Source organism: Carcharodon carcharias, chromosome 21, assembly GCF_017639515.1.
Source record: "Carcharodon carcharias isolate sCarCar2 chromosome 21, sCarCar2.pri, whole genome shotgun sequence".
In the NCBI taxonomy this organism is placed as follows: Eukaryota; Metazoa; Chordata; class Chondrichthyes; order Lamniformes; family Lamnidae; genus Carcharodon; species Carcharodon carcharias.
The window spans coordinates 85184939-85210984 of NC_054487.1; the positions used below are offsets into that span (position 1 = coordinate 85184939).

Consider the following 26046-nt stretch of genomic DNA (forward strand, 5'->3'; position numbering starts at 1 on the left):
GCAGGATTTTACAAAGCTTGACTCCCAGTGCAGAGGCTGACTGAGGAGGAGCGTGGTTTGGAGAATTTGGGGCAGGTCAATCAAGCTTACAGGTTGGAGAGGAAGAAAGCTTCCTCCTGGCCAAATACCTGTCATATGATTCTGCGGACTCAGTAGAATAGACAGGTAGAGAAAATGTTTCCACCGCTGGTGTCCCAAACTCAGGGCCAAAAATACAAGATAGTCACTAATAAATGCAATAGGGAATTCAGGAGAAATGCCTTTACCCAAAGAGTGGTGAGAATGTGGCACTCACTACCATAAGGGCTTATCTGATGAAGTAAGGTTAGACAGGTTGGGCCTATACCCATTGGAGTTTAGAAAAATGAGAGATGATACTATTGAAACATATAAGATCTTGAGGGGACTTGATAGGGTGGATACTGGGAGGATGTTTCTAATCGATGACTAAAACTAGGGGACGCAGGTTAAAAATAAGAGGTCCCTCTTTAAAGATAGAGATGAAGAGATTTATTTTTCCCTCAGAGGGTCGTTAGTATGTGGAGTTCTCTTCCCCAGAAAGTAGTAGAGGCTGGGTCATCGAATTAATTTAAGGCTGAGTTGAATAGATTTTTGATCGACAAGGGAGTCAAGGGTTATGGGGAGCAGACAGGAAAGTGGCATTAAGACCACAATCAGAACAGCCATTCAAGTGACAGAGCAGGCTCAAAGGGCTGAATGGCCCACTCCTGCTCCTAAGTCTTATGTTCCTATAAGGAGTGATTGAGGCAAATAGTATGCTTTTCGGGGGAAGTTGGATAAACAGCCCAGGGAGGAAGGAACAGAAAGATGCGTTGCTAGGGCAAGATGAAGAAGGGTGGGAGGAGGTTTGTGTGGAGCATAGATACCAGCATTGGCTAATGGGCTGAATAGCCTGGTTCTGTGCTGTAAGTACAAAGTAATTCGAATCTAATTCCGTCCCCTTCGCCAACTCGCTGGTTGGGAACAGAGGGGTGAAAACCCACTCACTGACTCATGGTCGCTCTGCTCCCTCTACCTTGGCAGCAGTTCACCAGTTTATCTTTGCTGCCTTTTCAATGTTCCACTGCAGGCCAATGGATGTAAACCCTGGCTGGAGGCAGGGGAGGGGGGGTGCTGTGCTGGAGTGGGGGGTGGTGGGGTGGTGGTGGAGGTTGGTTGGGGACCAGCTGGCATCAAACCCACCAAAGAAACATGGGTTGGGGGAAGCACCAGTGTAACCAAAAGCCTGGCTAATCTACATTGTTGCTGATGCACAGGAGGATCAAGCAGCCTCCTGCTTAGGACTGCAGAAGAAATCCTGGGAGCCTCCCCTGTCCCTACTTCCCCAATGACCCCTTGCCCAGCCCTGGTATCTGTTTATGAACCCTCTCCACCAGCACTAACTATAGACCAAGCAGAGCTGGCTCCAGTTTTTGATGCAATTCCTACTCGCACCCCATTTCTCCACTTCTGTCCCAATTCCCACTCTCACTCTCAATCCCCTCCTTTCTGCGTATATTCCCATTATCATCCCAATTCCCCCACCACCAATACCTCCTCCTCCCACCACACAGTCCCCAACCTCCTGTGCCATTTTCTGTTCCTGCCCCCACCCCACTTGCCAATCCTGGACAAAAACAGAATTACCTGGAAAAACTCAGCAGGTCTGGCAGCATCGGCGGAGAAGAAAATAGTTGACCTTCAGGGTCATGAGGACTCAAAACGTCAACTCTTTTCTTCTCCGCCGATGCTGCCAGACCTGCTGAGTTTTTCCAGGTAATTCTGTTTTTGTTTTGGATTTCCAGCATCTGCAGTTTTTTGTTTTTATCTATTATTATTATTATTGCCAATGCTGGAATTGGTTTTGGGTGGAATCAGAGCTGAACACATTTAAGCAAGGCCCATATAGTGTCATAATCACTGGGCTATGCTTCCTTCATAACTTGTGTGTGTGTTACCCTTCTTCAAATCACTCTCACCTCTCCCCTTCCCCCACCCCCGATCCCCACCCCCACCTAAACACAAACTAATCCTGTCCCCAAATGAATATAGACTTCTGTGCTTCACTGACATCAATGGGAAGCTCATTACACAAACTTGTGATTTAAATATTCAATCCTTCTCCTTCCACCTCCGACACTAAATCCACCCAACCCACCCCCATGAACCCCCTCCCACCTGCCCCCACCCCCGCAGGTTGTTTCTCCAACAATTTTTCCCATCTCCATTCCCTTTCAATCCTGGAGAATTAGCAAATCCAATCCATTCTAATCTTGGATGCTAATCATTTCTACCTTAACCACTAACCTTGGGATTGAATCCCACAGCCTTCACAACTCACTGTGTGAAAAATTTCTCCTGCTCTCTGTTCCACATCTCTGGCATTTAACCTTGTATCTCCAACCCCTTGTTCTTGATCCCTCGCCTACTGAAAATATCCTTTGATAACCTTAAGCACTTCTACCAAATGACTCAATAATCTCTTCTCATCTAACAAAAACAAGCCTTCAATTTTTCAAGGCTCTCCTTCTCGCTGGTCTTCATTCCAACCAGCCAGTATCCGAGTGAAATAAATACAGAAAACGCTGGGAATACTCAGCAGGTCTAGCAGCATCAGTGAAGAGAGAAACAGAGTTAATGTTTCAGGTCTTTGGTCTTCCATCAGAACAGCATCCTAGTGAATCTGTGCCATTCCTGTTTCGCCTTGCGTTTGGGGTCAGGATGGGGTTTCTTCAGGGTTTGCCGGTTACCCTAAGAATGCTACCATAGACGGTATTTGTAAAAAACATTCTTGTTTATTTACAGATCTATATACATCTCAGTACTCCACACCAGCTTCTTCTATACATCTGCTTCCCACCAAATCAGTCTATTAGCCATGTGACATTGCATCATAGTTACATCAGTCTCAGGTGCGCTTGGTGTTAGCCTTTTACACCCTACAGCCTCAATACCCTTTCTCGAGGTGCACACATACCCCGAACTGAGGCCTATGAATGTTTCTGAATGTGATATTCTATATACCTGTTATGAGAGGTCTAAAATGCTGTTAGTTCCATATTTTTTAAGCAGCTGTTACAGCCTCATCATTGAAAACACACACTGAACAAACACAACTTGAGCAAGTAATTGGCTGGCAGCCTGTAAAAGCACAGACTGTGAATTTGAAACTCGAGTTACCTCCGCAATTCATGATTTTCCGGACAGCTGTTGTGGATAGAATATTCCTGCTCCTCAGGAAATCGGCTATCTGTCCACCAATTGGCACAACAATGGTCATCACCATGTGAGGCACAGCCGACAGTATACCCACCTGCCAGGAAGAGAACATAGATATTGAATGAAACTGGTAACATTAGTAAGAGTAACTGTAACACCAGCTCTTGTTACTTATTGTGCATGGATGACACTGTTACATCTAAAACCTAATAGTCGTAATTTTTAACCCTCCATTAATTCTCTTAAACCTTTTTTTCATCTGTTAATTATAGTTATGACCCCACACCCCTTATTCTAGGCGCACCCACAAGTGGAAAGAGCTCCGTTATATCTAACTTAGAATCACACGGCTCAGAAGGAGGCCATTCAGCCCATCATGCTCTTTATTTTTATTATTTACGGCATGTTGACTTCGCTGATTAGGCCAGCATTTATTGCCCAGCCCTAATTGCTCTTGAGAAGGTGGTGGTGAGCTGCCTTCTTGAACCGCTGCAGTCCATGTGGTGTAGGTACATCCACAGTGCTGTTAGGGAGGGAGTTCCAAGATTTTGACCCAGCGACAGTGAAGGAACGGCGATATATTTCCAAGTCAGGACGGTGAGTGACTTAGAGGAGACCTTCCAGGTGATGGTGTTCCCATCTATCTGCTGCCCTTGTCCTTCTAGATGGTAGTGGTTGTGGGTTTGGAAGGTGCTGCATGAGGAGCCTTGGTGAATTCCTGCAGTGCATCTTGTAGATGGTACACACTGCGGCTACTGTGCGTCAGTGGTGGAGAGAGTGAATGTTTGTGGATGTGGTTCCAATCAAGCGAGCTGCTTTGTCCTGGATGGTGCCAAGCTTCTTGAGTGTTGTGGGAGCTGCACTCATCCAGGCAAGTGGGGAGTATTCCATCACACTCCTGACTTGTGCCTTGTCGATGGTGGACAGGCATTGGGGAGACAGGAGGTGAGTTACTCGCCACAGGATCCCTAGCCCCTGACCTGCTGTTGAAGCCACTGTATTTACATGGCTAGTCCAGTTCAGTTTCTGGTGAATGGTAACTCCAGGGTGTTGATAGTCGGTGATTCAGCAATGGTAATGGCATTGAATGTAAAGGGGCAATGGTTAGATTCTATCTGGCTGGAGATGGTCATTGCTTGGTATTGTGTGGCATGAATGTTAGTTTCCATTTTCTACCCAAGCCTGGATATTGTCCAGGTCTTGCTGCATTTTGACATGGACTGCTTCAGTATCTGAGGAGTCATGAATGGTGTTGAACATTGTGCAATCATCAGCGAACATCTCCACTTCTGACCTTATGATGGAAGGAAGGTCATTGATGAAGCTGAAGATGGTTGCACCTAGCACAGTACCCTGAGGAACTCTTGCAGTGATGTCCTGGAACTGAGATGACTGACCTCCAGCAACCACAACCATCTTCCTTTGTACCAGGTATGACTCCAACCAGCAGAGAGTTTTCCCCCTGATTCCCTTTGACTCCAGTTTTGCTAGGGCTCTTTGATGCCACACTCAGTCAAATGCTGCCTTGATGTCAAGGGCAGTCACTGTCACCTCACCTCGGAGGTTCAGCTCTTTTGTCCATGTTTGAACCAAGGTCAGGAGCTGAGTGGCTCTGGCGGAACCCAAACTAGGCGACAGTGAGCAGATTATTGCTTAGCAAGTGTTGCTTGATAGCACTGTTGATGATCCCTTCTATCACTTTATTGATGAATAAGAATAGACTGATGGGGCAGTAATTAGCCGGGTTGGATTTGTCCTGCTTTTTCTGTACAGGACATACCTGGGCAATTTTTTCAAATTGCCAGGTAGATGCCAGTGTTGTAGCTGTACTGAAACATCTTGGCTAGGAGCGCGGCAAATTCTGGAGCACAAGTCTCCAGTACTATTGCCAGAACACTGTCAGCGCCCATAGCCTTTGCCGCATCCAGTGCCTTCAGCCGTTTCTTGTTATCAAGTTGAGTGAATCGAATTGGCTGAAAACTGACATCTGTGATGTTGGGGACCTCCAGAGGAAGCCAAGATGGATCATCCACTCGGCACTTCTGGCTGAAGATTGTTGCGAATGCTTCAGCCTTATCTTTTGCACTGATGTGCTGGGTTCCTCCATCATTGAGGATGGGGATATTTGTGGACCATCCTCCTTCAGTGAGCTGTTTAATTGTCCCCCACTATTCACAATTGGATGTGGCAGGACTGCAGAGCTTAGATCTGATCTGTTGGTTATGGGATCGCTTAGCCCTGTCTATCACTTGCTGGTTATGCTGTTTGGCATGCAAGTAGTCCTGTGTTATAGCTTCATCAGGTTGACACCTCATTTTTAGGTATGCCTGGTGCTGCTCCTGGTATGCCCTTTTGCACTCTTCACTGAACCAGTGTTGACTCCCTAGCTTAATAGTAATGGTAGAGTGGGGGATATGCTGGGCCTTGAGGTTACTGACTGTGTTTGAATACAATTCTACTGCTGCTGATGGCCCACAGTGCCTCATGGATGCCCAGCCTTGAGTTGCTAGAGCTATTCGAAATCAATTCCATTTAGTATGGTTGTAGTGCCACACAACATGATGGAGGGTAGCCTCAATGTGAAGACAAGGTCTGTGTGGTGGTCACTGCTACCGATACTGTCATGGACAGATGCATCTGCGGTAGGCAGGTTGGTGAGGATGAGGTCAAGTATGTTTTTCTCTCTTGTTGATTCCCTCACCACCTACCGCAGACCCAGCCTTGCAGCTATGTCCTTTGGGGCTCGGCCAGCTTGACCTGTAGTGGTGCTACGTTGAAGTCTCCCATCCAGAATACATTCTGTGCCCTTGCCACCCACAATGCTTCCTCCAAGTGGTTTTCAACATGGAGGAGCACTCATTCATCAGCTGAGGGAAGGCGGTACATGGTAATCATCAGGTTTCCTTATCATTTAGTCTTGCCTGTCTTCCACCCAATCACAAGCTTTCTCTTTTGCTCTTTCCTTCCCTCTCCCCCTCTCCCTGACTCTGTACCTTAGAGCAGAGAAGGCTGAGAGAGGACCTGATTGAGGTGTACAAAATTATGAAGGGCATAGATATAGTGGATAGGAAGAAATTTTTCCCCTAAGTGGAGGTATCAGTAACCAGGGGGCATAGATTTAAAGTAAGTGGCAGGATGTTTAGAGGGGACTTGAGGAAAATTTTTTTCAGCCAGAGGATGATTGGAATCTGGAACATACTGCCTGAGGGGGTGGGAGAGGCAGGAACCCTCACAACATTTAAGAAGTATTTAAGTAAGCACTTGAAACACCATAGCATACAGGCCAAGTGCTGGAAAATGGGATTAGAATAGATAGGTGCTTGATGACCGGCATGGATACGATGGGCCGAAGGGCCTGTTTCTGTGCTGTATAACTCTATGACTCTATAACTCTACGACATTACTAACCTTTTCCCAGTTCTGAGGAAAGGCCATTGACCTGAAACGTTAACTGTTTCTCTCTCCACAGATGCTGCCTGATTTGCTGAGTATTTCCAACATTCCCCATTTTAATTTCAGGGGATACACTCCTTACTCTTCACTTTAAGAAATTTTTCCTTCATTTTTTTACTTTTTCCCTGCATTAATTAACTTACCTGTTATAATGGGCCTTGAGTTAGGGTCTCATTACTTTTTATCTTCGATTTTTCACTATCCATAAATTATTTGCTAAGACAGCACCTTTTGGGCCTTCATTATATATTCAATGGCATCCTGACTAATTACATTTGTAGCAGATATCTAGTCACCCTGCCCATGATAACATCATCTCCATATCACCATCAGAGAAGCGTGAGGTGGTGTTCTAATTATTGACAGCGCTTTCATGAAATAGTTCACTTGGATCATGCTTCAATCAGATAAGAGTTCAATACTTTCATTACTTTAATTTCAGTTACTTACTTAACCTGACCAGAATACTCAAGGATGAAGTACAGGACCTGAATATTACCTCTGTTTTTTTGCAGTTGACAGCAACTCACTCCTGAATTTATCATTGTGGGGTCTGGTAGTGGGACACCCAATGCTCACAGCAAGCGCTGGGCTGAAATTCAGTAACAGAGTCACAAAGAATGAATCACAAAACAGTTACACCATGGAAGGAGGCCATTCAGCCTATCATGTGTGTGCTGGCTCTCCAAAGGAGCACTTCACCCAGTGCCATTCCCCCACCTTCTACCCATAACCCTGCACATTCTTCATTTTCAGATAATAATCCAATTCCCTCTGAAAGCCTCAGTTGACCCTGCCTCCATCACGCTCTCGGGCAGTGCATTCCAGATCCTAACCACTCGCTTTGTGAAAGAGTTTTTCCTCATGTTGCCTTTGCTTCTTTTGCCAATTGCCTTAAACCTGCGCCCTCTGGTTCTCGATCCTTCCCCCAACGGGAACAGTTCTTCCCTATCCACTCAGTCCAGGCCCCTTATGCTTTAGAACACCTCTATCAAATCTCCTCTCAACCTCCTCTTCACTAAGGAGAACAGTCCCAACTTCTCCAATCAGTAACACGGAAGCTACATCAATTCTTAAACCTGCTCCACCGTGGTTTTAAGAATGGGTGAATCGCTTCCTCAAGAGCTCAGAGCTCTTGGTTTTCACCTCTTCTAAATCATCACTGGCAGAAGGATTTTCTTTTCCCTCTGACCCTTTATTCACTCGGGATCCACAGCACAAAATTATCTTGGGTTGGACTCTAAGGGTCGGGCCACCCTCTTCTTGGGGGGATAGTATAGAGTTGCCAACACTCCAGGATTGGTCTGGAGTTTCCCCTGCCAGACACAAAAGCAAAACACTGCAGATGCTGGAAGTCTGAAATAAAACAAAGTGTTGGAAACAATCAGTGTCTGTGGAGACAAAACCAGAGATAACGTTTCAGGTCGACAACCTTTCACCAGGATTGAGGAAAGTTAGAAATATGATAGGTTAGAAGCATGGGAAAGAGTGGAGGGGGGGAGAAGAGCAAAGGGAAGGTCCGTGATAGGGTGAAGAGTAGGAGAGATTAAATGTCAAAAGGCTTCATGGTGCAAGCCCAAAGGGAGTTGTAATGGGTACAATATAAAGAAAAGGTGAGTCTAGATGAGGTGTGAATGGCTGGATAGCTGCCATACAAATGCAAACTTACCATTAACCAGAAACTGAACTGGGCTAGCTATATAAATACTGTGGCTACAAGAGCAGGTCAGAGGCTAGGAATCCTGCGGCGAGTAACTCAACTCCTGACTCCCCAAAGCCTGTCCACCATCTACAAGGCACAAGTCAGGAGTGTGATGGAATACTCCCCACTTGTCTGGATGAGGGCAGCTCCAACACTCAAGAAACTTGACATCATTCAGGGCAAAGCAGCCCGCTTCATTGGCACCACATCCACAAACATTCACTCCCTCTACCACCGATGCAGTGTATACCATCTACAAGATGCACTGAAGGCTCATTAAGCAGCACCTTCCAAACCCACGACTGCTACCATCTATAAGGACAAGGGCGCAGACACATGGGAACACCACCATCTGGAAGTTCCCCTCCAAGTCACTCACCATCCTGACTTGGAAATATATCGGCATTCCTTCACTGTGGCTGGGTCAAAATCCTGGAACTCCCTTCCTAACAGCACTGTGGGTGTACCTAGACCACATGGACTGCAGCGGTTCAAGAAGGCAGCTCACCACCACCTTCTCAAGGGCAATTAGGGATGGGCAATAAATGCTGGCCCAGCCAGTGACGCCCACATCCTATGACGAGTAGAAAAAAAGTGAAGAAATAAAGAAAGAAATGAGAAAAAAACTGAACCAGAAAAAAAAAACACAAAATAAAATGGAGGCATTCAACTTGCACAATCTGCCTCCAAACCCTCCCTTTTATTACCACCCCCTTCCCCACACCCTTTACTTGCCAAACCCGATCGCATTTCTAATTTTCCTCAGTTCGGATGAAAGGTTATCGCCCTGAAACGTTAACCCTTTTTTTTTTCTCCACAGATGCTGCCTGACTTGCTCAGTATTCCCAGTATTTTCTGGTTTTATTATTAATTTCCCAGATTTGTGACTCTGGGAAGCAAATTGAAGAATCACACAGTATTAAAAAAAACTCCTCTGCACAGTTTAATTCCTCATTTATAAAGTACTGGAAATTGGGGAAAGGATTCAGTTTGACTGACAGTCAGCGCGCATCCAATTTGGTAATAAAGAGATTATTCATTTTCCAATTGGCCAATGGGAAGGCAGGAGCATTATGAGGATAGACATCCCCATGGTGGGACCAAGTTGTTGGAAGGCTGAGGGAATCATGGGATGAAATCTCCTGGAATATGTCCAACCAGAGTTGGCAACACTAGGGCGATGGCAAGATTGGACAGGGGAGCGACAGAATTCCCTACTGTGACCCCGGCATGACCTTAGCCAATTGCTGAGATTGTCACCGGGTCTCCTGGCCAATCCCCATCACAAAGAGGGAGAGGGGCCAAGAAGAATCCTCATCACACTACAGCATGCTCTCCATTTATTGCCCTGGGACCTAATGACATTTCACACCCTGACATTTTAAGTGTTGCTCTGCATCTACCACGTCTCCTGGGCAGGAGGGGCAAATATCCATCAGGCAACTTGAATGAAGTAGCGCCTGGTTGGGAACAACAGCTCCCAGGCTGAAACTAGTACATGAATTATAAATGGAACAGGAAGTGAGAAATGTTTCTTGCAACTTGCTCTCACTCACCTTGCTGATTGGAAAACCAAAGACCTCTTCAAAGTAGGCAGGCTGGCTGATGAGCAATAAGTAGAAGGTCCAACTTCTGCAAAAATTGGCCACGATGATGGCATAAACAGGCATGGAGGTAAAGAACTTCAACCATGGGGTCCTGAATTTCTGGGAGAGAATCAGAGAGTGGGTGCAGTCAGCCTTAACATATCAGGAAATGTAAGGAACTACCGTTGGCACTCTCGCACCAGGGATTCAGCGTAACGGGAATGGTTTCCAGGTGGGAAAGGATTTAATGGGAATAACACTGGAAAACAAAGATAGCTAATGGCTAGAAACTAGAGACATAATGCATGAATTTTACAAAGGAACCCTCCTAACTTGAGTTCCACCCTGTTGGAATTTGCATCAAGGATTGAAGCTCGAGGTCACTCTTCCCAACACAATTCATTTTACTAGACAGAGGTGTCCACCATCCGCACCTGACTCCCCCACTCTACGTTCCAATCACAAAAAGCACTGTGGACCACTTGGTTATTCACAGTCGCTTAGTAGGAAAGAGCTTCAGTATTGCCAGAAAGAAAAACGTCTTTTCTTTGTCTTGCACTTATCAGGACAAATGCAAGAATGCCAGATTTCAAATGATTACAACAATTTATACTACAGGAGAAAAGGTGCCAATTGGTCGGGCAGTCGACTCTGATTGGCTTAGGTGTTGCCATGAAGAAAACAATGGGGAACTATAGACTCCCCAAGCGCCCGGGTAACTCAAGAAAGTTAAAAGGCTTGACCATATTCCTTCCATTTGCAGAGAATGGATCCCTGTGGGTGAATGTATAAGCTGGACTGATTGTCTTAACTTGGTTGTTAGTGTAGCTAGTAGGGCACACAGGATTGTTAAGTAGTTACATTATTTTTTTGAAGGGTAACACTAGCTACACAAGACGCACATGTCAGGGGGTCAGCATTATTAGCAAGGCACAAAACACAACAAGCTTTTGTGGTACTGCAGGAGGCCTTATGGCTCAGTAGGTAGCACCCCCTGACTCTGAGTAAGAAGTTCTGGGTTCAAGTCCCACTCAACAGCTTCTCAGTCACGGAAGTAGCATTCATGATGTGGTTCAAACAGATTGATAATCAGCCTGCTAATCCTTCCAACACGTCTGCACTGTTCCCCAAAATGGGAAGAAAAGTGTATGTGAAGATCAGTGATCTTCTTGTCTCCACGACACCTAGTTTTGGACTGTTATTATCCACATTATAAATTATCAACCCTTTACCATAAAATTATGGAAATTCACGTGAGGCCCACAGGCCTTCGCACTTGAATAACAGAACTCAAAGCTCGCCACACTGAGGGGTCAATTCTAACTTACTCAATTGCAGCTTAAACATGCAGAGGGTTGTCTAACCACTGGCAATAGTCCCAATGGTAGATAATGAATTGGCCATACCTCTTACACCTTGCGCAATTCCCCCTTTCATTGACATGCCATTTGACACCATTGTCCAAAGTTAAAATCACCCTCAGAAGCTTCTGGCCCAGAGGTCAGAGTGTTAAAACTGAGCAAAGCTGTCACTCAGGCCCCCCATTATTCATCTCTATATCTGCAACCTCCTCTAGAAACTTCTACAACCCTCCATGATATCTCCACTCCTCCAATTCTGGCCTCTTGAGCAGCTCTGCTTTCCATCGCTCCATCATTGGCGGCCGTGCCTTTAGTTGCCTAGGCCCTAAACTCGAGAATTCCCATTCGAAATCTCTCCACTTCTCCACTCTCTCTCTTTCTCTCTCTCTGCTTTTAGGACACTCCTCAAGACATACTTCTTTGACTGAGAATGTGATCATGTGCCCAAATATCTCGATATGCAGCTGTATGTCAATTTTTGTCTGATTTACACTCCTGTGAAATGACCTGGGATGTTTTACTACATCAAAGGTGCTATATAAATGCAAGTTGTTGTTGTTGTTCATCCTCGGATGGTCATTATTGAGTCAATGTTGGATGTGCCAGCTCACCTGGTTTGCATTTATTAGGGTGGCCCTTTCCCCAATACTGGTCTCAATATATGTTTTCTCTTCACTTGTTATTGTTGGGTGCTTTGCTGGACTCTCATAGGCAAAGAGCATCCAAAATATGTACCATATCATTCCAAACATACCTGCAAAATTGGAAAGGAGAAGTTACTGCATTGCAGTCAACCAATATTTCTGCTTCACGGTTTAATATTCAAAACTGAGCCCAGATATCCCATACATTCATGTGAGAGTCATGGCTCAGTTAACAGCACATTGGCCTCTCAGTCAGGAGGTTGTGACTTTGAGTCTCACTGCAATGACTTGAGCACTAAATCCAGGCTGATCCATCGACTGAGGGAAAGTTGCACTGCCCTGTATCAGATGAACCAAGGTCCTGTCCGAGGTCACCTCTGGATTACTGGTGTCAGCTGACAGATTGTTATAGGATCCTAAAGGTCTCCAAGTAGGAAACCTGCCATTCCTGCCCTACCGATATCTCCAGTCCAATGATGGGTCTAGGTGGCGGTGTTGCTGAAGAAGACTTGCTGAGTTGCTGCAGTTCATCCTCTCCTTAATCCCAGTGCGGATCACAGAATGGGCCCAATTGTATCATTACCAATTATAACATTAGCTCTTGTCTAGTGAATCTCAACACCAGAGGGCCAGTCAGTTACTCCCTTTTGATTTATTCTTTCATGGGATGTGGACATCACTGCCAAGGCCAGCCTTTGTTGCCCATCCCTAATTGCCCTTGAATGTAGCTTGCTAGACCATTTCAGAGGGCAGTTAAGAGTCAACCACATTGCATGTAGGCCAGACCAGGTAAGGACGGCAGGTTTCCTTCCCTAAAGGGCATTAATGAACCAGATGGGTTTTCACGACAATTGTTGATAGTTTCGTGGTCGCTGTTACTGAGACTAGCTTTCAATTCCAGATTTTAATTGAATTTAAATTCCACCAGCATGGTGGGATTTGAACCCATGTCCCCAGAGCATTAGGCCTGGGACTCTGGATTACTGTCCAGTGACATTAACCACTCCGCCACTGCCTTCCCTTTGAACCCAAAGGTAGCATCGTCACCTTGCCCATAATATAGTTAATACCGAGCCACTTTTTATACCCTGTCTCATTGAGGCTAAGCTCATCAACTATGGTGCCATGGATAAACTTGTAATGTTTGATTTACCTGGGTTCTTTGACGAGCACTCACCATAAACATAGAAAACCGAAGACCAGCCTTTGTACTGGACCAACAATCCTGCGAGTGGCATCGCCACAACAGCCCCTGCGTAGGAACCTGAGGAGAACATGCAACTGGATGATGAAAGCCAGTAACCCGGAACTCACAGGCACAAGCTTCGCACAATGTGACCGGTTACCAGAGCGGAAACTGTTTCCACTGATGGATGGGTCAATAGTCAGAGAACACAGGTTTGAGATAATGGATAAAAGAACCTGGGTGGAGGGGGGTGAACAGAGTTCTTCTTTCTAGATGCAGTGAGGTGGATCTGTGCATATATTCTTCCAGAGATGTGGCAGGATTAAACAGTCACGCCAGAAGGAGTCTGACCAAGTCTCAGTGTTAGACAGCAGGTATGGAGGAACCTTGTTTGAATGTATGAAATATTCAACATAGGAAATATAACAGTGCCATTCAAGAAATGAGGGGATAGAGAAAACAAGGAGGTTCAGGTCAGTTATCCTGACACCAGCCCCACCTGGAATTCATTATTGAGGAAATGGTAGAAGGGCACCGAAAAATTCAAATATGAGTAGACAAAGTCAACATGGTTTTATGAAAGGAAAATGTTTTGACAAATCTCTTAGAGATTTTTAAGGGAGTAACAAGCAGGGTAGATAAAAGGAGTACCAGTGGATGTAGTGAATGATTTTCAAACAGCATTCTGTAAGGTGCCACACAAAAGATTGTTGCCTAAGATTCGTTGGATCGGGGTAATTAATTAGCATAGATTGAGGATTGGTTGAAGAACAGAAACCGGAGAGTAGGAATGAATGGGACACTTTCAGCTGGGAGGCTGTGGCTAGTGGAGTCCCTCAAGGGTCAGTGCTGGGGCCTCAGCTATTTACAATCTATATTAATGACTTAGATGAAGAGACAGAGAGTAAAGATCTAAGTTTGCTGATGGTACCAAGCTGGGCAGTAAGGTAAGCTACGAGGAAGACACAGGGAGGCTTCAACAAGATAGAGACAAGTTAAGTGAGTGGGCAACAAGATGGCAGATGGAGTATAATGTGGGGAAGTGTGAAGTTATTCACTTTGGTAATAAGAATAGAAAGACAAAGTATTTTTTAAATTGTGATAAACTATTATTAAGTGTTGTTATTCAGAGGGAGATGGGTGCTCATGTACAAGAAACACAAAACGTTAATGTGTAGGCACAGCAAGAAATTGGAAATTTATTGTATGCTGGCCTTTATTGCAAGAGGGTTGGAATACAAAAGTAAGGCAGTCTTGCTGCAATTATACATGGCTTTGGTGAGTACACAGAGTACTGCGTACAGTATTAATCTCCACATCTAAGGATTTGCCTTGGTGGGTGTATACAAAGGCTCACTCGATTTTTCTCATTAGAGAAAGTTTTTTACCCAGAGGGTCCTGAGTCCCAGGGAGTGGTAGAGGCACGGTCATTAAATACTTTTAAGGCAGAGGTAGATTGACCCCTTTGTTAGTCAAGAATCTAAGGTTATCAGGGGTAGGTGGGAAAGTGGTGTTGAGGTGACAGTCAGATCTGCTATGATCTTATCAAATGGTGGAGCTATCACGAGGGACTAGATGATCTACTCCTGCTCCTAATTCATACGTTTGTACGATTGATTCCTGGGGTGAGAGGGTTATCCTATGATGAGCAATTCAGTAGGATAGCTCAATACTTTCCGCAGTTTAGAAGAGTGAGAGGTAACCTCAAGATTCTGAGAGGGCTCGACAGGGTCATTACTGAGAGGCTGCTTCCCCTGGCTGGAGAGTCTGAAACTAGAGGGTCACAGTCTAAAATAAGCGGATGCTCATTCAGGACTGAGATCAGGAGAAATTTCTTCACTCAATGGGTTTGTGAATCTTTAGAATTCTCTACCCCAGAGGGATGTGGATGCTCAGTCGATAGATTCATAGCATCGAAGGGAGTTAGAGGCCAAATAAGGGATATGGAGAGATCATAGGGTCTACTTCTGCTTCTATTTCTTATGTGCCAACTCTACTTTTCAGCCTTATACCCAGTACCTGGGGCATGTTCACTGACTTGCGAGCTTCACAGGGTAACTGCACAATGGAAGTATCACCAAGCTCTGTAGGCTCTGGTGTGCAGAGGGTCTCACAGAATTTTATCTTTATTATTCATTCTCAGGATGTGAGCATCAATGACAAGACTGACATTAATGGCCATGCCTAACTGTCCTTGAGGAGGTGATGTTGGTTGGCCTTCTTCTTGAGTGCTGGTGCTGGTTTTAATAGAACAGAGTGACTATTTTAGAGAACAATAACTGAGAGTCAACTATGGTGGTTTGAGACTGGAGTCTGGAGAAGGATGGCAAGTTTTTTTTCCCCTGAAAGGGCACTAGTGATCTAATCGGGCTTTTAGACAATCTGACGGATTTATAGTCACTTTTAATCAGATCAGCTTTTTATTCACAGATTTTTAAAACTGAATTCAAATTATCAACCTCCTGTGGAGGCAAATGGACTCACATTCTCTAGGTCACCGGTCCAGCACAATATGTTTTTCGTATTGAATGGAATAACTGAATAAATCTCCAATCTGTCAGCATAAATTACTACCATTATTCATTATTATTCCACTCTATTCAACATAAAATGCACTGTTTTACTTGTAGAATTATAGAATGAAAGAACATAGAAGGAGGCCATTCAGCCCATTGTGTCTGTGGCACCTCCTTGATAGTGTTTCCCAATTAGTCCCACTCATCCTGCTCTTTCCCCATAGCCCTGTGATCATTTCCCTTCAAGTATTTATCCAATTCCCTTTTGAAAGTTACTATTGAAAGGGCTTCGGTTGCCCTTTCAGGCAGCGTGTTCCAGATCACAACAACTCGCTGTGTTAAAAAAACCTTCCTCATGTGGCTCTTTTGCCAATCCCCATCTTAAATCTCTGTCCCCTAGGTACTGACCCTTCTGCTACAGGAAACTGTTTCTCCATATTTATTTTGTTAAAACCATTCAGAATTTTTAACACCTCTCTCTAATCTCCTCGTAACCTCCTCTGGCCCAAGGAGAAAAATCCCAGCTTCTCCAGTCTCCCCCAAATAACTGAAGGGTATCATCCCCAGGTACCTCCATGTTGCTGGTGAAAATGTGTATCTTTGCCTCTGATGGTAGCCAAACTTTGTGCACTCTGTATATCCATCAAGAGTACTTTCAAAATTGCACTGGAAAATATTAAATGTTTAAATATGGTAGCTCATAATATCAGAATACTTCCATTGTTGGCTAATCTGACCAAGTTGATTGGATTGGAAGTTGTTCCCTGTTGAATGTGCAAGGCCTGTATTAAAAACTTCCATTATGAGGCAACATTAATAAGTCACCATAGCAACAGGTGTTCTTTCCCATCAGATATCAGTTACTTAATGAACATTTACCACGTGTCTCTGCATCATCTACTCAGTGCAGGGCTGGAAATTAATTGTACAGCCTTAGCCTGCTGTCAGAACTTGCTGCTATGAAATGATAGAACCGATAACATAATCAGTTTGCTGGTTTATTTGCCTTACAGTTCAGAAGCCGAATTTTTCTCTCCATGGATCACTTGGGTTCATAAGTGGAGTCTTATGTAAACTAATTAATTCTCATAGTTATCTCAAACTGTTAATACAAGCAGATGCTCTGATTCATCATTCAGTTGTCAGCCATGACTCAGTGGGTATAGCACTCTCACTCACCTCTGAGTCAGGAGGTCGTGGGTTTGAGCCACACTCCAGAGACTCGAGCACAAAATCTAGGCTGACACCCCGAGTGCAGTACTGAGGGAGTGCTGCACTGTCAAAGGTGCTGTATTTTGCATCATCATCCTAGAAGTAGCTATAAATCAGAAGATGAAAGGGAGGGAGAAACTCAGGAAAACTACAATCACCAGAGAAGTAGTATTGAGTAAATTGTTGGAGCTGTGGGCTGACAAATGCCCGGATCCTGATGGACTTCATCTTGGGGTCTTAAAAGAAGTGGCTAGTGAGATAGTTTATGCATTGATTTTAATTTTCCAAAACTCCCTAGATTCACGGAAGGTCCCATTAGATTGGAAGATAGCAAATGTAACTCCATTATTTAAAAAAGGAGGGAAACTGCAGGCCAGTTAGCTTAACATCTGTCAAAGGGAAAATGTTAGAAACTATTATTAAAGAAGCTATAGCAGGGCACTTGGATAAGTTCAAAGTAATCAGGCAGAGTCAACATGGTTTTGTGAAAGGGAAATCATGTTTAATCAGCTTATTGGAGTTCTTTGAGGAAGTAACATGTGCTGTAGATAAAGGGGAACTGGTAGATGTACTGTACTTAAATTTTCAGAAGGCATTTGATAGAGTGCCACATCAAAGGTTATTGCAAAAAAAAAGCTCATTGTATAGGGGGTAACATATTGACATGGATAGAAGATTGGCTGGCTAACAGGAAACAGAAAGTAGGCATAAGTGGGTTTTTTCAGGTTGGCAAGATGTAACAAGCGCCACAGGAATCAGTGCTGGGACCACAACTGTTTACAATTTATATAAATGACTTGGATGAAGGGATGGAAGGGATGGTTGCCAAATTTGCTGATGACACAAAGATAGGTAGGAAAGTAAGTTGTGAAGAGAACAAAATGAAGCTACAACAAGATATTGATAGGTTAAGTGAATTGGCAAAAATCTGACAAATGGAGTATAATGTGGGAAAATGTGAAATTGTCTATTTTTTCAGGAAGAATAAAAAAGAATCATTTTAAAAAGGGTGCGAGGGATAGGCCAGAAAATTATAGGCTGGTCAGCTTGACTTCAGTGGTGGGGAAATTATTGGAAACAGTTCTGAGAGACAGGATAAACTGTCAATTAGAAAGGCACAGATTGATCAGGGATAGTCAACATGGTTTTATTAGGAGAAGATCATGTCTTACTAATTTAATGGAATTTTTTGAGGAAGTAACAAGGAGGATTGATGAGGGTAGTGCAGTGGATGTTGTCTACATGGATTCAGCAAGGCATTTGACAAGGTCCCACATGGCAAACTAGTCAGGAAAGTGAGATCTCGCGGGATACAGGAGAAGATGGCAGGTTGTATCCAAAATTGGCTCAGTGACAGGAAACAAAGGAATGGTCAATGGATGTTTTTGCGAATGAAAAACATTTTCCAATGGTGTTCAACAGGGCTCAGTGTTGGGGCCCTAGCTGTTTGTTGTATATATCAATGACTTAAATGTGGGAGGCATGATTGGGAAATTTGCAGATGACACAAAAATTGGCCATGTAGTTGATAGTAAAGAGGATAGTGAAGAGGATAGCTGTCAACTCCAGAATGATACCAATGGTTTTGTTAAGTGGGCGGAGAAATGGCCAATGGACTTCAATCCAAAAAAGTGTGAGGAAATGCATTTGGGGAGGTCAAACAAAGCAAGGGAATACTCAATAAAAAGGAATTTATTGAGAGGGGTAGAGGAAGTGAGAGATCTTAGAGTGCATGTCCACAGGTCCTTGAAGGTGGCAGGACAGGTGGATAAGGTGGTAAAGAAAGCAATTGGAAAGCTTTCCTTTATTGGGTGAGGTATTGAATACAAAAGCAGGGATGTAATGATGGAATTGTATAAAACACTGGTTAGGCCACAGCTGGAATTTTGTGTACAGTTCTGGTCCCCACATTACAGGAAGGACATAATTGCTCTGGAGAAGGTGCAGAGGAGATTTACAAGAATGTTGCCAGGGCTTGAAAGTTGCAGCTATGAGGAGAGATTGGATAGGCTGGGGTTGCTTTCCTTGGAACAGAGGAGGCTGAGGGGTGACCTGATTGAGGCGTACAAAATTATGGGGGCCATAGATAGGGTAGACAGGAAAGACTTGTTTCCCCTAGCTGAGGTGTCAATTATCAGGGGGTATGGATTTAAGGTGATTGGTAGAGGGATTAGAATCATAGAATCACAGACTCACACAGTGCAGAAGAGGCCCTTCAGCCCATCGAATCTACACCAACACGTGAGAAACACCTGACCTACCTACCTAATCCCATTTAACAGCACTTGGCCCATAGCCTTGAATGTTATGATGTGCCAAGTGCTCATCCAGGTACTTTTTAAAGGATGTGAGGCAACCCCCCTCCACCACCCTCCCAGGCAACGCATTCCAAACCGTCACCACCCTCTGGGTAAAAAAGTTTTTCCTCACATCCCCCCTAAACCTCCTGCCCCTCACTTTGAATTTATGCCCCCTTGTGACTGACCCTTCAACTAAGGGGAACAGCTGCTCCCTATCCACCCTGTCCATGCCCCTCATAACCTTGTACACCTCAATCAGGTCACCCCTCAGTTTTCTCTGCACCAAAGAAAACAACCCAAATCTATCCAATCTCTCTTCATAACTTAAATGTTTCATCCCAGGCAATATCCTGGTGAATCTCCTCTGCATCCCCTCCAGTGCAATCACATCCTTCCTATTGCACACAGTACTCCAGCTGTGGCCTCACCAAGGTTCTATACATGACCTCCCAACTTTTGTAATCTATGCCTCGATTGATAAAGGGAAGTGTCTCATATGCCTTTTTCACCACCCCACTAACATGCCCCTCTGCCTTCAGAGATCTATGGACACACACACCAAGGTCCCTTTGTTCCTCAGGACATCCTAGTGTCCTGCCGTTCATTGAATACTTCCTTGTCAAATTACTCCGTCCAAAGTGTATCACCTCACAATTTTTAGAGTTAAATTCCATCTGCCACTTTTCTGCCCATTTGACCATCCCGTCTATATCTTCCTGTAGCCCAAGACACTCAGCCTCACTGTTAACCACCCGGCCAATCTTTGTGTCATCCACAAACTTACTAATCCTACCCCCCACATAGTCATCTATGTTGTTTATACAAATGACAAATAATAGGGGACCCAGCACAGATCCCTGTGGTACGCCGCTGGACACTGGCTTCCAGTCACTAAAGCATCCTTCTGTCATCACCCTCTGTCTCCTACAACTAAGCCAATTTTGAATCCACCTTATCAAATTACCCTGTATCCCATGTGCATTTGCCTTCTTTATAAGTCTCCCATGTGGGACCTTGTCAAAGGCTTTGCTGAAATCCATATAGACTACATCAACTGCACTACCCTCATCCACACACCTGGTCACCTCCTCAAAACATTCAATCACATTTGTTAGGCATGACCTCCCTCTGACAAAGCCATGCTGACTATCCCTGATCAAACCTTGCCTCTCCAAGTGGAGATAGATACTCTCCTTCAGAATTTTCTCCAATAGTTTCCCTACCACTGACGTGAGATTCACTGGCCTGTAGTTCCCTGGCTTATCTCTACAACCCATCTTAAATAGAGGAACCACATTAGCTGTTCTCCAGTCCTCTGGCACTTCCCCCATGGCCAGAGAGGAATTAAAAGTTTGGGTCAGAGCCCCTGCGATCTCCTCCCTTGCCTCCCTCAGCAGTCTGGGACACAAATCAGTCAGACCTGGAGATTTGTCCACTTTTAAGCCTGCCAACACCTCCAATACCTTGTCACTCCCTATATTAATTTGCTTTAGAACCTCGCAGTCTCTCTCCCCGAGTTCGATACCTTCATCCTCATTCTCATGGGTGAAGACGGATGTGAAGTATTCATTCAACACTCTAGCGATGTCCTCTGGCTCCACCCATAGATTGCCCCCTTGGTCCCTTATGGGCCCTACTCTTTCCTTGGTTATCCTCTTCCCATTGATATACTTATAGAATATCTTGGGATTTTCCCTGCTTTTACCAGCCAGAGCTTTCTCATATCCCCTCTTTGCTCTCCTAATTGCTTTCTTAAGCTCCATCCAGCACTTTCTGTACTCCACTAATGCCTCTGCAGATATGCTCCCTTGTACCTGCTAAAAGCCTTTCTTTTCCTTCTCATTGTAACCTGAATATCTCTGGTCATCCAGAGGGGACATGTGGAAAAACTTTGTCTCCCAGAGGGTGGTGAGCGTCTGGAATTTGCTGCCTAAATTGGTGGTTGAGGCTGAAACGCTCAACTCATTTAAAAGGTACCTGGATCTGCATCTGAAGCGCTGTAACCTGCGAGGCTATGGATCAGGTGCTGGAAAGTGGGATTAAAATGAGCTGCTAGTTTATTTTTTTTTCTCTTTTTATCCAGCACAGACAGGATGGGCTGAATGGCCTCTTTCTGCACTGTAACCTTTCTAAGTTTCTATGGTTCGATGGTTTTATCTAAATGGTGAGAGATTGCAGAGCTCTGAAATGCAGGGGGATCTGGCTGTCCTAGTGTATGAATCACAAAAGGCTAACATGCGCGTTCAGCAAGTAATTAGGAAAGCTAATAGAATATTGTCATTTATTGCAAGGAGAGTTGAAGTCAAAAGTGGGGAGGTTATGCTTCAGTTATACAGGGCACGAGTGAGACCATACCTGCAGTACTGTGTACAGTATTGGTCCACCTTATTTAAGGAAGGATGTAAATGAGTTGGAAGCAGTTCAGAGAGGGTTTACCAGACTAATGCCTGGAATGGGTGGGTTGTCTTATGAGGAAAGGTTGGACAGATTAGGCTTGTATCCGCTGGAGTTTAGAAGAGTAAGAGGCAACTTGACTGAAACACATAAAATCCTGAGGGGTCTTGACAGGGTGGATGTGGAGAGGGTGTTTCCTCTTATGGAAGAATCCAGAACTAGGGGTCACTGTTTAAAAATAAGCGGTCACCCATTTTAAATGGAGATGAGGTGGAATTTTTTTCTCTCATAGGGTCATGAGTCTTTGGAACTCTCTTCCTGAAAAGGGAGTGGAAGCAGAGTCTTTGAATATTTTTAAGGCAGAGGTGGATGGATTCTTGCTAAGCAAGGGGTAATAGGTTATTGGGGGTAGATGAGATGCAGATTTCAGGTAACTATCAGATCAGCCATGATCTCACTAAATGGCAGAGCAAGCTTGAGGGGCCAAATGGCCTACTCTTGCTCCTTGTTTGTTCGCATGTCTCTTGGATGAGATGTTCAAATTGTTAAACCCTTCTCAGGTGGGTGCAAAAGACCCCACAGCACCATTTTGAAGAACAGCAGGGGAGTTCTCCCCAAATTATCCCACTGTTGTTTGTGGGAGCTTGCTGTGCACAAATTGACTGCCATGTTTTCTAACTGGCAACATTGACCACATTTTGGAACATACTGAGGTTATGAGAAGTGTTATGTAGATGCTTTTCTTCAATCTGAGGATTTATCCAGCAACGAGGTGACATTGTCAACAGCAAACCCCCAGGGCCTGCTCAATATTCAAAACGACAAGTACAAAGTGCAAGAAATAAAGTTATACAGCACCTTCCAATTCCCCAAGAAGATCGGAAGCGCTTCACAAGCACTGAATTCTTTTTCAAGTGCAGTTAGACTAAGGCACTGTGGTAATTAAAGTGCAAACGCAACAATTTCTTGACATCGTACGAACCTCATTAAAATTTATTGTTTTTGTCACTCTTTATCCCCCAATCGCAATTAAAATGTTTCCGTTCCCAGTGGGAAATTATGCCCGACATTAAGTTTCACAACTGAGAAATCCAGAAATGTTGTGATCTGTAGGCGTTCATACCCACGACTTAGGGTCACTAACTCTGAGTGTTCCTCAAGGGTTCACCACAGGAAGCTCCCTCCGGCCTCCAACTCCCCCAGCCCCAGGCTTCCCCTGTTGGTTCTTGCGGTTTCCCTGCACCTAGTCTAATGGGAAAAATCTCTTCATTATCCCATCAGATGATTTTCAACTCAGTCAATCAGCCTATTTTTCCATTTCCAATATTTTTACAACTAACAAACAGAAAAGTTGCAAGAAAATGAAATGAAACTTTATTTTTATGTCCCTGGATTTTGATTGAAGTAGTACCTGGAGATGTGAATTGAGCAGCGTAGACCTTTATTCTCAGTATTTTAGAAGAATGAGTTGTGCTGTCAGTGAAATGCTTAAAACTCTGAGAGGGCTTGATAGGGTAGATGCTGTTTCCCTAGGATGGAGGATTTAGAATTAGAGGGATGTAGTTTCAGATTAAGGAATAGGCCATTTAGATCAGAGATTTTTTTTTAATTCATTTAAAGGATGTGAGCATCGCTGGCTGAGCCAGCATTTATTCTCCATCCCTAATTGCCCTTGTGAAGGTGGTGGTGAGCTGCCTTCTTAAACCACTGCAGTCCCTCTGATGTAGGTACACCCACAGCGCATTCCTGTTTATTGACTTTTTAGTGGTTTGATACTGAGTGGCTTGTTAGGCCATTTCAGAGGCATTTAAGAGTCAACCACATTACTGTAGATCTGGAGTCACATGGGCAAGGACATTAGTGAACCAAAGGGGTTTTTTGGCAATTGTTTCATGGTCATCATTAGACTTTTAATTACACATATTTTATTGAATTCAAATTCCACCATCTGCTGTGGTGGGACTGGGACCCAGGTCCCCAGTCTGGATTACCAGTCCAGTGACAATACCATTATATCACCACCTCCCTACAAGGTGAAACCGCTTCACTCAGAGGTTTGCGAAACTTTGGAATTCTCTATCCCAGAGAGTTGTGGTCACCCAGTCATTGAGTGTATTCGTAACAAAGAGTGATGGATTTTTGGTCACTAGAGGAATCAAGGGTAATGGGAAGAGGGTAGGAAACTGGAGTTGTGTGAGATGATCAGCTATGACCTTTTATCAATGATGGAGCAAGCTCGAATGGCTGTACTCCATTTACCAATCCCTACCAGTTCTCCACACCCATGATAAAACCTCAGAATCTCATGGTTTGCATTCTTCAATAAGAATTGACTCTTTTCCCCATTAAGAGCCAATATATTACAGTCCATAACTAATGGAAGCCCTTCAAAGGCCAAAATCCTTCTAGCAACCTACCTATTCCACTCTTCTACCATTGGTTACAACATACTACATTCAGTACATCATTGTTGACGAGAAGTTAAGGGCTAGGCTTCCTACAAAAAGATGGCAAGGATGCAGACACTAACCACAGAAAGACGTAGTAGCCAATCGACTCCTTTCAAGCGGTGGGGCCCACATGCTCCAGAGCCCATGGCATGCTGGGTAGGTGACTCCCTGCAGGAAAGCAATGGCCGTTTTTAATCATTTTGGAAATTGAGCACAATAACAATTAGAATTCACAAAAGCATAGGGAAGTCATACAGCATTCAGACCTGGACACAAATTGGCCATTTCTTCATCGTCGCTGGCTCACAATCCTGGAAATCCCTCTCTAACGACACTGTGGGTGTACCTGCACCATGTGAACTTCAGTAGTTCACAAAAACAACTCTCCACCACCTTCTCGAGGACAACTAAGGATTGGCAACAAATGCTGATCCTGCCAGCAATGTCCACATCCCAAGAATGAATATTTTCTTTAAGACTAATGGTCATTTGTTAAAAGGACTAATGTAAAATGCAAAATTTGTAGCTTTTAACACAATTGACACTTAAGGTAATGAGAGGAGTTAGTCACAGAGAAGACATTTATGTTGTACTTAAGACATCCCAAAGTGGTTTACAGTCGAAGAAATAGTCTCAAATGTGGTCACTGTTCTGGTGTAGGCAACCAATTTCATAGAATCATAGATTAGTACAACACAAGAGGAGGCCATTAGGCCCATCAAGTCTATGCTCTTCGAAAGAGCATTCCAGCTATTCTGACACCCCTGCTTTTACCCCATAGTCCCACAATTTGTGCATAGCAAGATCCCTCAGGGAGGCTTGAACTGCCCAGGTTAAATTTTCATTGATAAAATGTTCGCTTCAGGGAGCCATACACAAAGGAATGCGAGATCCAGAGAACTGGTGTTGAGAAATCTCAGCCTTGTCAGTTTATGCATGTTTCCCTCTAGCATGGGAACATCAATGAATTAAATCATTGAATGAGTAGTGTATGAGTTAACGAGGGTTTTCTTTCTGTCGATTCAACGGAGCATTAATTTATAAACTCTTACTGAACAGATCCTTTCTAAAGACAACTCTAAATAATCACAGCTAAGAAGGGCTGTTCAGTCCATCGATGCTTCCAAAAACACTCTGCTGTTCTCCCCACCTGTACCCATTGCCACATTAAATTGTTTCTCAAATGATTCCAGGGATTTCACCTCTACTACCCGATCTGAAGGGTTATTCCACATGTTACTCACTATGTGTGTATGAGAATCTTAAAGACCAGTAGGACACCACTCATCCCTTTGTGCATGTGCTAGCTCTTAAGAGCTATCCAGATAGTTCCACGCCCCTGCACCCTCCCCATAGCCCTGCAAATATTTCCTCTTCAAGGATATCTGAAGAAGAATTTGCTGATATTAGTTCTAAGTTTGCCTTTTAATAGTCTGATCCACTGATTTTCCCAGTCATACTCTCACAATCTAATTTAAAATAATATTCCAGATTGATCTTTCCTCCTGCCTTTAACATGTTTACCTAGATAAGATTATCTCTCAAACTGGGAAGCCCAAAGGCCATGTCTCAACACATTAGACCAGAAAGGCCCAAACCACACAAAATTGCAGGGCCTCATTTAAATACTCCAGACAAGCCATCAGCCTCTGTGGAGCCTCCAGAGACAGCACCCCCAGGAGGATTGACCCTCAGATCCTAAATCCCACTAGAATCCCTCACTCCCTCCGTGCTCCCCCACCCCCCCCCCCCCACCATCACTGATAATGAACTTATAGTAACATCCTACTTCCTCCCTCCCCCTCCTCAGAGCTAGGCTGAAGACGCACAAAGGAAGATGGTTGTGGTTGTTGGAGGTCAATCATCTCAGCTCCAGGACATCACTGCAGGAGTTCCTCAGGGTAGTGTCCTCGGCCCAACCATCTTCAGTTGCTTCATCAATGACCTTCCCTCAAACATAAGGTCAGAAGTGGGGATGGATGTTTGCTGATGGTTGTGCAAAGTTCAGCACCATTCGTAACTC

General features: G+C 44.3%; 1 protein-coding gene across 1 annotated transcript in view; it reads right to left on the minus strand.

Moving 5' to 3' along the window:
• slc17a8 (solute carrier family 17 member 8) overlaps positions 1-26046 on the minus strand; it is a 64704-nt gene that overhangs the window by 9763 nt on the left and 28895 nt on the right. The window contains exons 5-9 of the mRNA XM_041216133.1: positions 24104-24191; positions 13143-13229; positions 11933-12075; positions 9931-10080; positions 3181-3313 (exon numbers count right to left, since the gene is read on the minus strand). Coding sequence (XP_041072067.1) covers positions 3181-3313; positions 9931-10080; positions 11933-12075; positions 13143-13229; positions 24104-24191 — 601 coding nt within the window. The remainder of the gene's footprint in view (positions 1-3180; positions 3314-9930; positions 10081-11932; positions 12076-13142; positions 13230-24103; positions 24192-26046) is intronic.